At 44.0% G+C, this 19,266-nt stretch overlaps 1 protein-coding gene across 3 annotated transcripts in view; it reads right to left on the bottom strand.

The window, feature by feature from the left end:
* MAPK8IP1 (mitogen-activated protein kinase 8 interacting protein 1) overlaps positions 1–19,266 on the bottom strand; it is a 156,983-nt gene that overhangs the window by 69,627 nt on the left and 68,090 nt on the right. For all 3 annotated transcript variants that reach the window (XM_073604261.1, XM_073604262.1, XM_073604263.1), the window contains exon 2: positions 9,546–9,660. In XM_073604261.1, the coding sequence (XP_073460362.1) occupies positions 9,546–9,660 (115 nt within the window). The remainder of the gene's footprint in view (positions 1–9,545; positions 9,661–19,266) is intronic.

Raw genomic sequence — 19,266 nt, 5'->3', positions numbered from 1 at the left:
ATCACCAATGTCACCGGGAACGAGAGTGAGGGCAAATCCAACATTTTCAGCTGTCACCAGAACACAGATAGAGAGGAGATCATCCAATAGGAACACTTGTTTCAGTGACAGTTGTCTAAGGGCTCATTCACATGTGAGGTTGCCCGCAGTTGAGCCACTTTTTTACCACACCCCAACCGTTAACCCCTTTAGCTGCAGAGGCAGCAGCCGAGGGTGTACACATGCTGCGGTTATGATGCCTTGCTTCGCGGTCGCGGGCAAGAGTTACGTAGCTATCGCTTTTGGCACCAGCCGAACACAAATAGGGCAGCTCTGACAGAGACCTGCAACTACATGTAATGCTTGAGGTTGTGGCACGCTAGTGCGGGGATCAATGGGTTAAAGCAGACAGTGAGGAGGTGATACAACGCCTCCTCGCCGCCTGTCAAATGCTCTCTGAAGAGCGATCCAAGCATGGAATGCTCTTCAAAGAGTGTGAATGCACCCGCAAGGTAACCACAAAAATTATTTTTTACAATATTATTTTTTTCAATTATTTTTTACAATATTATTTTTTTTCAATTACTTTTTACAATATTATTTTTTTTCTTTTTTTTTACACTTTTTTTCGGAGTCCCGTTGGGGGGCTTTAGTGATATATCAAGGGTCTAAACAGACCCTTTATGTCTCACTTTTGACACAGAGGAAGGGATGGAGGACAGAGATTCCCCAGTCCCTTTCTCTGCAGCCTCAGCGGTCAATGAACAAATGGGAAGTGCTCTGTGTTGAGCGGCTTCCTGTTCATTCACAAACTGAACATAGTAAACATACCTTAGTTTACTATGCTTCAGTTAACCGCTTCTGGACCAGCCGCCGCAGTTTTACTGCGGCAGGTTGGCTCCCTTGCGCGAAACCACCTAACTGTACGTGGTCTCACGGGGTCCGGATAGGCAGGCGGCGCCTGCTGCACAGCGGAGGTGCCGATGCTCGTGGACAACGGTCGCGATGACCGCCGGCCACGAGCGATCGTGAGCTGGAGACACAGAACAGGGACGAGTGTGTGCAAACACACACTTCTCTGTTCTGTTCTGAGAGGAGTGACAGATCGTGTGTTCCTATTGGCTAGGAACCACGATCTGTCACTTCCTGTAGTTAGTCCCTCCCCCTTCAGTTAGAATCACCTCCCAGGGAACACAGTTAACCCTTTGATCGCCTCCCAGTGTTAACCCCTTCACTGCCAGTGACATTTTTACAGTAATCAATGCATTTTTAATCGCACTGATCGCTGTATTAATGCCAATGGTTCCAAACATGTGTCAAAATTGTCCGATGTGTCCGCCATAATGTCGCAGTCACAATAAAAATCGCAGATCGCCGCCATTACTAGTAAAAAAAAAAAAAAAAAATGCTATAAATCTATCCCCTATTTTGTAGACGCTATAACTTTTGTGCAAACCAATCAATAAACGCTTATTGCAATTTTTTTTAACCAAAAATATGTAGAAGAATATATATTGGCCTAAACTGAGGAAAAAAAATGTTTTTTTTAATATATTTTTGGGGGATATTTATTATAGCAAAAAGTAAAAAAAAAAAATGTGTTTATTTCAAAATTGACGCTCTTTTTTTGTTTATAGCGCAAAAAATAAAAACCGCAGAGGTGATCAAATACCACCAAAAGAAAGCTCTATTTGTGGGGAAAAAAGGACATCAATTTTGTTTGGGTACAGAGTCGCACGACCGCGCAATTGTCAGTTAAAGCGACGCAGTGCTGAATCGCAAAAAGTGCTCTGGTCAGGAAGGGGGTAAATTCTTCCGGGGCTGAAGTGGTTAAGAATGACCATAGGAGCGATCAATACAGATCACTTACTGTGTCCATTCTGAAAAGGAAGGGGTTGGTAAATGAAATATTTATTGGCCCCTTCCTCCACTCTCCATCTTGAAACATCCCCTGCAGGAGAGGAGGGAAGCTGGCGGCACTGCAGAGAGGGGGAGGGGGAGACGGGGGGTGCCAGGAAGCTGGGGGCATCGGCACAGCATGGGGTGATTAGGGTGTGCCCAGGCACATCCGGCACACCCTGTGCGCACGCCTATGCCACACACTATAAAATCTCATTGTACAATCTTCTTTGAATCACCCGATTTGATAAAAAAAGAACGGATTGTGTCCTGATATGACAGTTTGGGGAGACAGAGGTACGGAGAACAGAGGCAGGATAATTCATTGAACCCGGCCTCCTCTTTTCTTGGAACACCCAACTCCTCCAGGCAGACTCTGTTCTAGAAACGGCAGCAGCCAATCAAATAGCGTCTGCGGCACCACAAGTCTCTTCTTGGCTTGGACCGCTGGAGAGAACACAACCGCCTCAAGAAAGCCCCGGACATCTGTGGGGCTCCCTATACGGCCATATGGGCAGCATATGAAATGAAGTGTATGGGGAACAGATACCGACATAGAGATGGCAGAGACTCAGCTAGACAGACCAGCCAATGCAAATTCCCTGCCTGGATTGTAGAGAACAGACGGATGGACGCCTCTTCCTGGACCGTCTTCTACTGAGAAGAATGCAAAAACCTAAAGGACAACTCCGGCCAAATACCATTAAAACACAATCACAGAAACCGTTTTACCTGCCAAAAAATTGGTGCATACTCTTAGGATCCGCTCAGACTTGCTGAGTTGTATGATTGGGAGCCATAATGAGGCCGCTGACAGCACAGTTCTGCACACCGCATGCTGCTGCAGCACTTCTTTTCTGCTCTTTAAAATACCTGTGGACATTGCCGCAACAGAGAAGCCCATTGTGAGCCTTCTCCCTCCTGTACGTCTTCCTATATACTCCCTTCTCCTGCCCATCATATATCATCGTACAGGAAAGGTACCCCCCCCCATCCTCCCCCTACAGCCTGATTTTTTATTTCTGCTGGTCTGCAACAAATCAGTATAAAGGCACATCTCAGGAATGGAAAAACGACTGCACAACACTTGAAGAAATATATAAGTGCAATAAAGGTTGTTTTATAGCACTGCCCGGTGTTCTTCGTTAACCACTTCAATACCGGGCACTGTTACCCCCTCCCGCCCAGGCCAATTTAAAGCGTTGTCACACTTTGAATGACAATTGCGTCCACGGTCATGCAACGCTGTACCCAAATGAAATTTTTATACTTTTTTTGAGACAGAGCTTTCTTTTAATAACCACTGGGGTTTTTTTTTTTTTTTGCTAAATAAACGAAAAAAAAACCAAAAATTTGTATGTTTTTCTTAATTTCTGTTCTAACGTTTTGTAAATAAGTCATTTTTCTCCTTCACTGACGGGTACCGATGAGGAGGCACTGATATTTTTGTTCCGAATTCGCTTTTGAACGAATTTCGTCAAATTTGTTAATTCGGAAATATTTGCATTAACGAAAACCCATTTAACGAATTTTAAATTAGAATATTCAAAAATTCGTAAACTCGAAAACCCGAAAATTTGCGAAAATAAAATAGTAACTAACTAATAATAACTTAACTATTACTAACTATTAAATTATAAGTATTGGCATTTCCTTTCAAATGTGTCTGTTAGTGAACGTAACGAATACAAATTTATCTGAAGTTACGAATTATCCGAAATAACGAATGCCGCATCTAATCAAATGGAATGTAACAAATTCAAGTGTTGTAAACCCTATTTTACAACCTAATGCTACAGGTAAGCCTATATTAAGGCTTACCTGTAGCTACCCCGGATATCTCCTAAACCTGCACTGTTTAGGAGATATCCCCTGTCCCCTGCATGTGCCGATGTCATTTTATTTATTTATTTATTTCAGGTACTTATATAGCGCCATCAATTTACGCAGCGCTTTACATATACATTATACATTCACATCAGTCCCTACACCCTCAAGGAGCTTACAATCTAAGGTCCCTACCTCACATTCATACATACTAGGGACAATTTAGACAGGATCCAATTAACCTACCAGCATGTCTTTGGAGTGTGGGAGGAAACTGGAGTACCCGGAGGAAACCCACACAGACACAGGGAGAACATGCAAACTCCAGGCAGGTAGTGTCGTGGTTGGGATTTGAACCAGCGCCCCTTCTTACTGCTAGGTGAAAGTGCTACCCACTACACCACTGTGCCGCCCTTATGTTATCGGCACATGCGCACATGTACACCTATGTGCCGTTGCTGCAGTCTCCGTGCCGTCACCGGTGGCTCCCACGCGCATGCGCGGGAGTGACGTCATTGCGGCTCCGGCCAATCACAGCGCCGGAGCCGTGATACCCGGAAATAACTCCGGGACGACATGTCGGTGGCTGGAGGGGGAAAACGAGGACGGCTGCGGGGCTTCGATCCGAGGTAAGTAATACATAATGAGCTACTCTGTTTCCCCGAAAATAAGACCTAGCGTGATTGTCGGTGATGGCTGCAATATAAGCCCTACCCTGTTTCCCCGAAAATAAGCCCTACCCTGAAAATAAGACCTACGAGGACTTTAATTAGGGCTTATTTGGGGGGCATGGCTTATATTGCAGCCATCACCGACAATCACGCTAGGTCTTATTTTCGGGGAAACAGGGTAGTATGCTATGCATACTAGCTCATTATGCCTTTTTCTTGCAGGGTTTTTTTTCTCGTTTTTTTTTTAAGAGGGTTTACTTCCTCTTTAATAATAATAAATAACAATAATAATAGAATTAATAAAAACTTTTTATTATTATTAATTTGTTCCGTTCCATTTGTTTAGATGCGGCATTCCTTATTTTGGATAATTTCGTAACTTCGGATAAATTCGTATTTGTTACGTTCACTAACAGACAAATTTGAAAGGAAATTCCGATACCTATATTTTAATAGTTAGTTATTATTAGTTAGTTATCATTTAGAAGTTTTGAATCTTTCGTTCTTTTGAATTTTTGAATTTTTTAGTTTTCGGATTTTCGAATTTACAAATTGCGATCATAACGAATGACATGAAAACGAAAAAAAAAAACAAAAAAAAAACGAATGACACGAAAACAAAAAAACAAAAAAACGATTGACACGAAAACAAAAAAACAAAACAAAAAAAAGATTGACACGAAAACGAACACATTTTTCGGCAGTGCATATGTCTAATATTTAGCACTGATAGGAACTGATAGATGGGACTGATATACAGCACTGATAGGTGGCACTGATATACTGTACAGCACTGATGGGCACTGATAGGAGTCACTGATAGGCAGCAATAATGGGCAATGATAGGCAGAACTGATGGGCACTGACAGGCATCACTGTTGGGCGCTGAAAGGCAGCACTGATTATTATTATGATCATTGCACTGATTATCAGTGCTGATGTCTACACTATAGAAAGCCATCTATTGGCTCTCCTCTCCTCTCCTTACACGCTGTCAGCACTTCCTATTTACACTGTGATCAGCTGTGATTGGACACAGCTGATCACATGGCAAAGCGCCTACGTCATTGGCTCTTTGCTGTGATCGGAGATGCGGTGAGTCCAAGGGACACGCCGCCCCACCGATCGCCACACTGCGTGCCCCCAGGGGCATGCACGAGTGGCTTATTCTGAAGGACGTCATATGACGTCCAGCCAGAACAGTGAAACCCCTGTCCGGCCGTCATTCTGCTATAGGCCGGACGTGAAGTGGTTAAAGTGGTTGTAAACCTCAGACATTAAATATGAACAAAGCATATTCCTCTATGGGGTGTACTTGTCTCGCACTAAGGGGGCGATTTACTAAAGTTGGAGAGTGCAAAATCTGGTGCAGCTCTGAAAAGAAACCAATCAGCTTCCATGTTTTATTGTCAAAGCTTAATTGAACAGGCTGAAGTTAGAAGATGATTGGCTGCCATGCACATCTGCACCAGATTCTGAGTGCTCCAGTTTTAGTAAATCTGCCCGTAAGTGTCATTTCTGTCTGCTGCTTTATTCCTCTACTATCAGCAGGACTCACATCTGACAAGTTTTCCTGACACCAAGAGAAAAATGGTGACAGGGGAGCAGGGGCGGACTGATAATTCATGGGGCCCCCGGGCAATAGGAGATTATGGGGCCCCCAGGTAATCAAAGATTATGGGGCCACTCAGTATACACACACACAGTATACAATCACACAGTATACACATACATGTACACACAGTATACACAGACAGATGTAAAAAAAACACAGATTTATACATACTGTCCCTGGTTTTACTGAGGCTGGCAACCCTGATGGGGGCCCCCTAGTGGCCCATGGCCCTCGGGCAGTGCCCTAGTGGCTCAATGGTCAGTCCGCCCCTGCAGGGGAGGGACCTCCAGCAGAGTGACAGACTCAGCTCTGTTCCTGTGTGCTCTGTGAAGGGAAGGGGGGGGGTGTCTCTTCCCTCCAATCAGCTCTCAGAACTCTCCTCACTGAGCTCTGCAGAGTGTCATTTTGGCCTCTGCCCCCAAGCTTTAAAATGTAGCATGTTGAATGGATGTAGAGAAAAAAGGGCTCCAGATAAACAGGTACAACTTACATAGGAGGATTTGTTTCATCTCTGTGTATCACCCGAGGATAGTCCCTTCACTGGGTATGTGTAAGGGTTTACAACCACTTTAAAGCCCCGTTCACGTTAGGCAATTTACAATCGTAGGTAGAATTACGATTTTTAAACCCTGTGATTGCCGTATAATTCTGTTGCTTAACAATAGCGACAGAATCCCACCACATTTTGGGTGCCATTAAGAGTAATGCATCCAAACGCACGTTGCAAGTTTTGCCACAATTTGGAATCATGGATCGCGGCAATTCTGTTAGAGATCCAAATTGCAGCACAACTAGCATTTGGGTACCAATTATTCTTAATAGCCCCCCACACATGGTGTGATTCTGCGACAATGTTTAAAAATTGCGCTAAGCTTGTTGCAGGAGCTTCTTTTGGGTAACAAATGCACATAGGACCATTGAAGTGAATGGACTGCGCGACACGTGGAAAGGCATGTAAATCACTCTTTGATAAAATCACAAGCAGAGCGCTCGTCTGAACGGGGACCTAAAATATATTTGGTCCTAGGGATAACAGAATTGAATAGTAGGTGCCAAAGTATTACGCATTTAATCTGTCATGGCAGGGCACCCTGAGAGAACCCAGAACATGAGTATCTGCAATATGCAAATACTGACTTTTTGAAAAGTCAGCTCTGAGCAATGCCCACAGCCCCTCCCACAATGCAACGCAGGATCTCACTGGCTTACACAGAGGTGTTCTACATTGCTGTGTGTGTGGGGGGGCTGTAACTGCCTATAAAGCATTAGCTGGAATTTTGCTTCAATTTGTTAGTGTATTTACATCTGCTAGTACTTTTAACATCCCCCCCTAGACTGACAATGCTGCTGTCCAAATCTGCCCCCTGTGCTCCTTCATCCAGAGTGGGGGGGGGGGCACTCTAGTACAGGAGGTGTGTTACTGGCCAGATCAACAGGTGAAAACAGATAGGGAAAAAAGCATAAAAAAGGAAAACTAATGCAGCCACCATATATAAAAATTGGTAAGCTGCAATATATTACAGCTAAAGATAGGTACAGCACGTCACTATCATTCTGGGAGGGTGTCCATAGACGTCCTCCCAGAACCACGCCCCCTGCGCCGCACATTCGGCACGCTATGTGACCGCTGTGTTCTTCAGACACAGCTGATCACAGATCGGAAAGTAAAGGGCCAATCACTGCAGCCCTTTACTATGTGATCAGCTGTGTCCAATCACAGTTGATAACATGTAAAAAGACTTGCCAGTTATTGCCAGTCCTTTCCTCACGCGCTGTGTCTGTGGGGGGAAAGGAGTGCCGATAGACAGCTAGGCTGTCAGCACACTGATTACACTGATATTTAGTGCAGCCCCATCAGTTCAATTAGTGCCTATCAGTGCAGCTTATCAATGCCCATCAGTGCGGCCTCTTTAGTGCCGCCTCATCAGTGCCCATCAGTGCAGGCTATCAGTGCTCATTAGAGCAGCCTCATCAGTGCCCATCAGTGCAGGTTATCAGTGTCTATCAGTGCAGCTTATCAGTGCCCATCAGTGCGCCTCATCAGTGCCCATCAGCGCAGCCTCATCAGTGCCCATTAGCGCAGCCTCATCAGTGCAGCTTATCAGTGCCCTCAGTGCAGCTTATCAGTGCCCATCAATGCGCCTCATCAGTGCCCATCAGTGCAGCCTATCCTTGCCCATCAGTGCAGCCTCATCAGTGCATGTTATCAGTGTCCATCAGTGCGCCTCATCAGTGCGCCTCATCAGTGCCCATCAGTGCAGCTTATCGGTGCCCATCAGCGCAGCCTCATCAGTGCCCATCAGCGCAGCCTCATCAGTGCCCATCAGCGCAGCCTCATCAGTGCCCATTAGCGCAGCCTTATCAGTGCCCATTAGCGCAGCCTCATCAGTGCAGTTTATCAGTGCCCATCAGCGCAGCTTATCAGTGCCCATCAGTGCAGCTTATCAGTGCCCATCAGTGCGCCTCATCAGTGCCCATCAGCGCAGCCTATCAGTGCCCATCAGTGCAGCCTCATCAGTGCCCATCAGCGCAGCCTCATTAGTGCATGTTATCAGTGCCCATCAGTGCGCCTCATCAGTGCCCATCAGTGCAGCTTATCAGTGCCCATCAGTGCGCCTCATCAGTGCCCATCAGTGCAGCCTCATCAGTGCCCATCAGTGCAGCTTATCAGTGCCCATCAGTGCGGCCTCATCAGTGCAGTCCCATAAGTGCCCATCAGTTCAGCCTCATCAGCACACATCAATGCAGCCTATCAGTGTCCATCAGTGCAGCCTCATCAGTGCCCATCAGTGCAGTCTATCAGTGCAGCCTCATCAGTGCAGTCTATCAGTGCACATCAGTGAAGAAGAAAAAATAATTATTTGCAAAATCTTGCAAACCCCCCCCCCCAAGCTCACCCCCCCCCCCCCCAGGAAGAAAAAACGTTTTTGTTTTTGTTTTGTTTTTCAAAAAAGTGGGTATTTTTTCATTTCTTTAGCAAAAGAAATACAAAAACCCCAGTGGTGGGTGATTTAATACCACCTAAAGAAAGTTCTATCTGTCTAACAAAATAATACAAATTTCATTTGGGTACAGTCTTGCATGACCGGTATTGAAATGGTTAATACCGCTTTAATCTGATTGATCAAAATATGAACAAAGTATCTTGGTGCTACCGAATGATGCAAAATTAGCAATAATACTCCATCCAAACCGATCAACTCAGTTTGATCCAATCTTTATGAATCGATCGGAAAGAGAAGTTTTGACTATTCAATTGGTTTGTGAATTGAATTGTTTTGATCGAATCCCACATCGATCAGATAATAAAAATCGAAGCATCTGTGCCCACCATTACTCCAGACAATTTTTTTTACATTTTTTGGATGGAGTTTGGAGGACTTCAGATTTCTGTAGAGGTTTTATTGCTGTGACCCCTTTAGGGAGATTTGGACAAACACTTCCTTTATCACCCATATAGGAAATCCTGAATAGATCGACTCATACCAATCACGCACACAGCACAATCACACAGAGAACAGCAAGCATGGCCTGGCGTTGGTTCTTCTGCTCACCTTGCAGTGCCGGCTATCATTGCAGTGCAAACTGATTCCACATTCATCGGTGATCTCGGTGATCTCGGATAAATCGTCATCTTCAAATTCTTCCAGTGTGATGTCATGCGTAAGCCTGGCAAAAATAACAGCGGGCATGAGGACATCATCGGCACGCCATAGACATTGAAAACAATTACTTCAAATTTATATCAGACAAGCACAAGTGCACTACCCATCCATCCATGTCTCCATGCTTTATTTTGTTGAAAAATCACTTGAAACCCCCCCTAGCAGTTCTAGCTGCGGCCATTTTAAATAAGGGCAAAGGGTAGCATTTACTTCCTGGAATCTATCTGCCCTTAGCTCAGGCATGCAGGCAGGAAGTGTGCTTAGTTGAGAACGTGAGAACGTCTCTCCTCCAGTTGAAAAAAAAAAATGCCCATGAAGACTTGAGATGTAAGACATAATTTTGGCCTAGGCCAGAAACCAGGAAGCAAGTTTAAAACAAGTAAAATATTATTATACAGGATTTATAATTAGTTTGCACAGTGCTTTACAACGTTAGGGCAAACAGTACAGTTACAATACCATTCAATACAGGAGGAATCGGAGGGCCTTGCTGGTTAGAGTTTACAATCTAAAAATATATAATATACCTTCCTATCTACTCACTAATGCTAGCAGCAGAAGGATAATTATATATTCACACACTAGAGGGCGCTACGTTGTACTATAATTCACAGCAATCAATCAGCTTCCCTGGCTGCATTTTACACCTTGTTCTTCGTCTTAATAAAGACATGACTGTAAAATAAGGGAAAATGTCCCTAGGAATACAGCCCCGGCCATAGGAAATGTTGTGTGGCCAATTTCCATGACCTCTCCAACCCAGGACACAATATTCTGCCAATATCAATCTAATGTAATTACAATGGGTTAAATGAAATAATTTGCTCATTAAACCGTCTTCCGCTACCTAATTAAACCTAAATTATTGTAATGGGAAAATAAGCAGGGAGCAGGAGCTGCAAACATCAACTACTCAGCCTTACTGGATACAGCTGTGCAAAGTACAGCTACTGTACCCAAGAGCTGACCTTCATCCTTGTCAGTATACAGAGGCAATCATCATCATCATCATCATCATCATCATCATCATCAATGACTGCTTGCTATGGGTTAGTGGACCCTTTCTTGTATAATTTCGGATAGGGTGGGAGGGAGTTAAAATAATTTTTTGGGAGATTTCCCTACTTGCTGTCCTTGTGACATCTGAACAAGAAAAAGGAGAGGCGCGATTGTCACCAGATTACCACTCCATGCCGCCTCTCAGACCTCAGATCAGAGCGACAAAATGAAAGCAAAGCCAGGGGAAGTCCTCCTCAGCTCTGATGTCTCATATGACCTTTGAATGCTTTGCTACTTACTCCTGACCCTGGCATACGACTGACCTCTGAACTCTGTTACTTACTCCTGACTCTGACACTCGGCAATACATACTACTAACCTTAGAACTCCATGTTACTTACTCCTGACCATAACACTAGGCAATACATACTACTGACCTCTGAACTCTGTTACTTACTCCTGACTCTGACACTAGGCAATACATACTACTAACCTTAGCATTCTGTTACTTACTCCTGACCCTAACACTAAGCAATACATACTACAGATCTCTGAACTCTGTGTTACTTACTCCTGACTCTGACACTAGGCAATACATACTACTGACCTCTGAGTTACTTACTCCTGACCCTAACACTAAGCAATACTTACTACAGACCTCTGAACTCTGTTACTTACTCCTGACTCTGACACTTGGCAATACATACTACTAACCTTAGAACTCCATGTTACTTACTCCTGACCCTAACACTAGGCAATACATACTACTGACCTCTGAACTCTGTGTTACTTACTCCTGACCCTAACACTAGGCAATACATACTACTAACCTTAGAACTCTGTTACTTACTCCTGACCCTGACACTAGGCAATACATACTACTGACCTCTGAACTCTGTGTTACTTACTCCTGACCCTAACACTAAGCAATAGATACTACAGACCTCTGAGTTACTCACTCCTGACCCTAACACTAGGCAATACATACTACTAACCTTAGAACTCTGTTACTTACTCCTGACCCTGACACTAGGCAATACATACTACTGACCTCTGAACTCTGTGTTACTTACTCCTGACCCTAACACTAAGCAACACATACTACAGACCTCTGAGTTACTCACTCCTGACCCTAACACTAGGCAATACATACTACTAACCTTAGAACTCTGTGTTACTTACTCCTGACTATGACACTTGGCAATACAAACTACTGACCTCTGAACTCTGTTACTCCTGACCCTAATGCCACGTACACACCAGCGGACTTAACGGCAGACTTTGCCCGGCGGACGGGATTTCTTCGGACAATTCGATCGTGTGTGGGCTGCAAAGGACTTTGTTTGCTCAAAAGTTGGACGGACTTAGATTAGAAATATGTTTTAAATCTATCCGTCGAACTCGAGTCCGGTCGAAAAGTCCGCTCGTCTGTATGCTAGTTCGACGGACAAAAAGCCACGCTAGGGCAGCTATTGTCTATTGGCTATGAACTTCCTTGTTTTAGTCCGGTCGTACGTCATCACGTACGAATTCGACAGACTTTGGTGGATTGTGTGTAGGCAAGTCCGTTCATTCAGAAAGTCCATCGTACAGTACGTCGAAAAGTCTGCCGGGCAAAGTCTGCCGTAAAGTCCGACCGTGTGTACGCGGCATAACACTCGGCAATACATACTACTAATCTTAGAACGCTGTGTTACTTACTCCTGACCTTAACACTAGGCAATACATACTACTGACCTCTGAACTCTGTTACTTACTCCTAAATCCTGTTTTATTGTGTACTTATAGGAATGAATCCAGGCCTTTTTAAAAGCAATCTACTGAGCTGGCCAGAACCACCTCTGGAGGGAGTCTATTCCACATATTCACAGCTCTTACTGTGAAGAAACCTTTCCATATTTGGAGATGATAATGCTGATATGGCCCACAATGAAATCAAGTTTGACACCCCTGTTCTACACAGTCTCATTGGGAAACATGGACAGCTGAGGCTGTCAACCACAGGCTGTGTGCTGGAGCTCCCATCCCCTGTCCCCCTTGGATCCCTTGGAGTCCATATTACTTGTCAGAAGTGACTCATGCAGATAGAAGGAGGAAGGAGAGAGGACACAAAAATGAGCTTTGGATTGAGGCAAGTACACACTATAGGAGGATTTGCTTTGTTCATTTTTCATTTCAGAGGTTTACAAACGCTTTAAGAATTTTTCTAATGCAGGGAGCGTTGATCTGGATTTTCTTTGTACCCAACAATGTCACTTCATAACAACTATAAAGCAATGTGAGCTTTCCCCATCCTGTTCCTACATGAGCAGGTCTGTTATGAAGTCTATCCACTTCCCACCCATAGGCCGTCATATGACGTCCCGGACTCCCAGGATGAATCCCTGCACCGCAAGAACAATCACAGCGGCAGTTCAGCCGCTTGATCGTTCTTACAGGTGGCAGGAGGGGACGTGCCCCCCCCCTTCCGCCACCCTCGCCGTGCGAACAAATCAGTCACCGCCGGAAGTTGAACAGACGGTCCCCAGTCATCTCTATCTACCCTCGGAGGCCCGGGCGCGAGGTTATGATGTCACATCCGGGCCTGGAGGAGGTATACAATGCCTGGGACGTGGCTGGAAAGGCCAAAAGGGGTTTTGTTTTTTTTAATCTTAGCCTTTCCAGCCTGGAGGAGGGATGTGGGGTGTTATTGAACCCGCATCTCTCCATAAAGAGGACCTGTCACGCCCTATTCCTATTACAAATGATGTTTACATTCCTTGTAATAGCAATAAAAGTGATCAAAAATGTTTTTTTAAAGAGAAAGTGTAAAAATAAAAAAGCATAAAAATTTTTTTAAAGTGCCCCCGTCCCCACGTGCTTGCGCACAGAAGCGAACGCATACTTAAGTTGCGTCCACATATGTAAACGGCGTTCAAATCACACATGTGAGGTATCACCGAGGGCATTAGAGCAAAAGCAACCATTCTAGCCCAAAACCTCCTCTGTAACTCTAAACAGGAAACCTGTAAAACATTTTAAGGTGCCGCCTATGGAGATTTTTAAGTACCAAAGTTTGGCGCCATTCCACGAGTGCAATTTTAAAGCGTGACATGTTAGGTATCTATGTACTCGGCATAACATCATCTTTCACATTATACAAAAAAATTGGGCTTTACTGTTTCTTTTTTTTTTTTCATTCATGAAACTGTTTTTTTTTTTTTTTTTAAAACATGTTTGAAAAATTTGCTGCGCAAATACCGCGTGACATAAAACGTTACTTTACTGTTTTTTTGTTGTTTTTTTTTCATTCATGAAACAGTTTTATTTTTTTTTTAAAAAACACGTTTGAAAAATCGCTGCACAAATACTGCGTGACATAAAAAGTTACTTTACTGTTTTGTTTTTTCATTCATTAAAACAGTTTTAATTTTTTTAAAAACACATTTGAAAGATGGCTGAGCAAATACCGTGTGACATAAAAAGTTGCAACAACCGCCATTTTATTCCCTAGGGTCTCTGCTAAAACACATATATAATATTTGGGGGTTCTGAGTAATTTTCTAGGAAAAAAAATGATGATTTTGACATGTACGAGCGAAGTGCCAGAATTAGCCCGGATGGGAAGTGGATATACAGGGGAGTGGAGTAAACACAGGCACATGTTTTATTCAGGTATCAGGCATTAGAAAGCCGCTCTGCTGTCTTCCCATTGCAAAAACTGGAGCCAAAAGTGTTAATTTGTTGTACTTAGTGATTTCAATAGCTCCTAATTTTTTAACTAACATCCGGCTTTTTAATTAGAACAGGGCTGATTTTTAATTCCCAAACGGGGCACCCCAGAGCTCTAAAGCTCTTAGTCATCAGAAATCTCCTTCCATACATTATACATGGCTGCCTACATCTGTTCATTCTCCTTTAATGCACAAAGCTGCTGGGCATTCATGCATTTGTTTCCGTCTCTGGCAGACAGTCGGGACACAGACAGACAGTAAATCCCTCAAGCCAACTCGCAGTTCATGCAAATCTTTCAAAGACAAGAAAAGCCACTGGGCTTGTTATCTCACACCGCCAGATCCGCGAGGACGCGAGGACGCAAACCGGGCCCGGCCCTTTTATGCAAATCAGCAGGCAAAAAAAAATCCCGGCACCATCCCATCCCAGTTGGTGTCACGGGTGACATTTAGGGGTCAGGCCGGGTCGCTGGGTGCAACTCTATGCCTCAGTGCCTTTCTGATGAAAGATCCATGTGTCATCCCGTTACCGATCGGAATCTTCCCGTTTATATACTCATCAAGTCGCTAATTAGATAAAGTAACAATTTTTTGTTGTGATAATTACTACAAGATAATAGCAAATGACATCCAGCTACAAAGCTGTGTAGATGGCCTCAAACCCTACACTCACTTGTGCTATTCTCAGAAGTATGACATAATATATATAATGTATAACTATCGATCACACATGTGTAGTAGGCATGTGCAATTCGTTTCTAATTCATTTTTTAATGAATTTTGACAAATTCGTTAATTCGGAAATATCCGAATGAATGAAAACCCGTTTAACGAATTTCTCCGAAATATTTGTAAACTAAAATAATTGAAAATTCGGAAATGCCAAAATTCGTAAATGCGAAAATCCCGTAATAAGATCGAAAATCCGAAAATTCAAAAGAACGAAAATCTGAAAATAAGAACGAAAATTCGAAAACCCGAAAATGCCAAAATCTGAAATGATAACTAACTAATAATAACTTAACTATTAAATTATAGGTATTGGAATTTCCTTTCAAATTTGGCTGTTAATGAATGTAATGAATATGAATTTATCCGAAATTATGAACTATCCAAAATGGATTAAATTCATTATTTTCCTCAAAATTCTACACACAATACCCCATAATGACAATGTGAAAGAAGTTTGTTTGAAATCTTTGAAAATTTATTAAAAATAAAAAACAAAAAAATGTACATAAGTATTCACAGCCTTTGCCATGACACTCAAAATTGAGCTCAGGTGCCTCTTGTTTCCACTGATCATCCTTGAGATGTTTCTACAACTTGATTGCATCCACCTGTGGTAAATTCAGTTGATTGGACATGATTTGGAAAGGCACACACCTGTCTATATAAGGTCCCACAGGTAACAGTGCATGTCAGAGCACAAACCAAGCCATGAAGTCCAAGGAATTGTCTGTAGTCCTCCGAGACTGGATTGTATGGAGGCACAGATCTGGGGAAGGGTACAGAAAAATTTCTGCAGCATCGAAGGTTCCAATGAGCACAGTGGCCTCCATTATCTGTAAATGGGAAGAAGTTTTGAACCACCAGGACTCTTCCTAGAGTGGACCGCCCAGACAAACTGAGTGATCGGGGAGAGAAGGGCCTTAGTCAGGGAGGTGACCAAGAACCTGATGATCACTCTGACAGAGCTCCAGCATTTCCTTGTGGAGAGAGAAGAACCTTCTAGAAGAACAACCATCGCTACAGAACTCCACCAATCGGGCCTGTATGGTAGAGTGGCCAGACAGAAGCCACTCCTCAGTAAAAGGCACATGACAGCCTGCCTGGAGTTTTCCAAAAGGCACCTGAAGGACTCTAGGACCATGAGAAACAAAATTCTCTGGTATGATTAAACAAAGATTGAACTCTTTGGCCTGAATGGCAAGCGTCTTGTCTAGAGAAAACCAGGAACTGCTCATCACCTGGCCAATACCATACCCAGAGTGAAGCATGGTGGTGGCAGTATCATGCTGTCAGGATGTTTTTCGGCGGCAGGAACTGGGAGACTGGTCAGGATCGAGGGAAAGCTGAATTTAGCAATGTACAGAGACATCCTTGATAAAAACCTGCTCCAGAGCGCTCTGGACCTCAGACTGGGGCGAAGGTTCATAGTTACATAGTTAATCAGGTTGAAAAAAGACACAAGTCCATCTAGTTCAACCATAAAAATAAATAAAAAATAATATCATAATATCTTATCATATAAATCCCATATACACAATCCTATACTCACAGTCGATCCAGAGGAAGGTGAAAAACCCCAGCAAAGCATGATCCAATTTGCTACAGCAGGGGAAAACATTCTTTCCTGATCCCAGAGAAGCAATCGGATTTTCCCTGGATCAACTTTACCTATAAATAAACCTATAAACAATCTACTGAGCTGGCCAGAACCACCTCTGGAGGGAGCCTAGTCCACATTTTCACAGCTCTTATGCCCTGTACACACGGTCGGATTTTCCGATGGAAAATGTGTGATAGGACCTTGTTGTCGGAAATTCCAACCGTGTGTAGGCTCCATCACACATTTTCCATCTGATTTTCCGACACACAAAGTTTGAGAGCAGGATATAAAATTTTCCGACAACAAAATCCGTTGTCAGAAATTCCGATCGTGTGTACACAAATCCGACGGACAAAGTGCCATGCATGCTCAGAATAAATAAAGAGATGAAAGCTATTGGCCACTGCCCCGTTTATAGTCCCGACGTACGTGTTTTACGTCACCGCGTTCAGAATGATCGGATTTTCCGACAACTTTGTGTGACCGTGTGTATGCAAGACAAGTTTAAGCCAACATCCGTCGGAAAAAATCCTAGGATTTTGTTGTCGGAATGTCCGAACAAAGTCCGACCATGTGTACGGGGCATTACTGTGAAGAAACTTTTCTGTATTTGAAATCTCTTTTCCTCTAGACAAAAAGAGTGCCCCCTTGTCCTCTGTGTTGACCGTAAAGTGAATAACTCAACACCAAGTTCACTATATGGACTCCTTATATATTTATACATATTGATCATATCCTCCCCCCTTAATCTCCTCTTCTCAAGAGAGAATAAATTCAGTTCCTCTAATCTTTCCTCATAGCTGAGCTCCTCCATGCCTCTTATCAGTTTGGTTGCTCTTCTCTGCACTTTCTCCAGTTCCCTGATATCCTATTTGAGAACTGGTGCCCAAAACTGAACTGCATATTGCAGATGAGGTCTTACTAATGATTTGTACAGGGGCAAATAATATCTCGCTCTCTGGAGTCCATACCTCTCTTAATACCATAAAGGACTTTGCTCGCTTTGGAAACCGCAGCTTGCATACCATTATTAAGCTTATGACCTACCAAAACTAAAAGAGATCTTCACCACAATGGATTCCCCCAGTTGTACTCCCCCTAGTATGTATGATGCATGCATATTCTTAGCTCCCAAGTGCATAATTTTACATTTATCAACATTAAAGTGATTGTAAAGGTTAATTTTTTTTTTTTTAAACAAACATATCATACTTACCTCCACTGTGCAGCTCGTTTTGTACAGAGTGGCCCTGAGCCTTGTCTTCTGGGGTCCCCCAGCGGCTCTTGCGGCTCCTCCCCGCATCAGATAACCCCCTAGGAGAAGCGCTCTCCCGGGGGGTTACCTTGCAGGCACGCTCCCGAGTCCAGCATTCGGTGTTCATAGCCCCCGAATGTATGACTCGGCCCGCCCCCTGGCACCCACGTCATTGGATTTGATTGACAACAGCGGGAGCCAATGGCTGCGCTGCTATCAATCTATCCAATCAAGAGCCGAGAACCCCGGGCAGAGAGACAGCGCCTCCCCGCCGGGTCAAGTTCCAGGGCTCATGTAAATAAAACGAGGGGGGCTGGGGGGCGGTCGCTGCCAGGTGTTTTTTTACTTTAAAGGGGTTGTAAAGGTTTGTGGTTTTTCACCTTAATGCATCCTATGCATTAAGGTGAAAAAACACCTCGCTGTCATGGGCCCCCCAGCCCCTCCGTTTTACTTACCTGAGCCCGTTCACCTGCTGGGCGCGTCCCCCAGTGTCCTCTTCTCCACTGAGTCTGGCCGTTAATTGGATAGATTGATAGCAGTGCAGCCATTGGCTCAGGCTGCTGTCAATCACATCCAATGACGCGGCCACCGGGGGGGGGGGGGGGGCGTGACCGAGTCATACACTTGGCGTCTATGGACACCAAGTGTATGACACGGGAGCACGCCTGCAAACTAACCCCCTCGGGAAAGAGCGTCCCAGAGGGGGTTAGCTTTAGTGGGGAGGAGCTAAGACAGCCGTTGTGGGACCCCAGAACAGCAGGATCTGGGCCACTCTGCGCTCACAGTAAGAATCATTAAACACTACTCTCTGAATTCGGTCAGTTTTCTATCCATTTACAAACTGATCTTTCCCAGCCTGTAGACTTTACCTTACACATGAGCCGTGTGTGGGGAACTGTGTTAAACACTTTTGCAAAATCCAGGTATACCACGTCCACCGCCACCCCTCTGTCCAAGGTTTTACTTACCTCCTCATAAAAAGAAATCAGATTTGTTGACAACTTCTGTCTTTCTTAAATCCATGCTGTCTGTTGCTTAAAATACTTTTTTCCAGCAAGAACTCATCTTTGTGGTCTTTTATTAAACGCTCCAGTAACTTCCCAACTATAGAAGTTAAACTGACAGGTCTATAGTTACTTGGTAAAGACGTTGTTCCCTTTTTAAATATAGGCACACATTGGCCTTACGCCTTCCCTTTTTAAATATAGGCACACATTGGCCTTACGCAGGTGGAGGAACTTGAGTGGCCTGCATAGTCCTGACCTCAACCCGATAGAACACCTTTGGGATGAATTAGAGCAGAGGCTGCGA

The sequence above is a fragment of the Aquarana catesbeiana genome, linkage group LG11, assembly GCF_042186555.1.
Source record: "Aquarana catesbeiana isolate 2022-GZ linkage group LG11, ASM4218655v1, whole genome shotgun sequence".
NCBI classification, from domain to species: Eukaryota; Metazoa; Chordata; class Amphibia; order Anura; family Ranidae; genus Aquarana; species Aquarana catesbeiana.
Note: the sequence above shows the minus strand (reverse complement) of the source record. Positions and strands in the feature narration are given on the sequence as shown.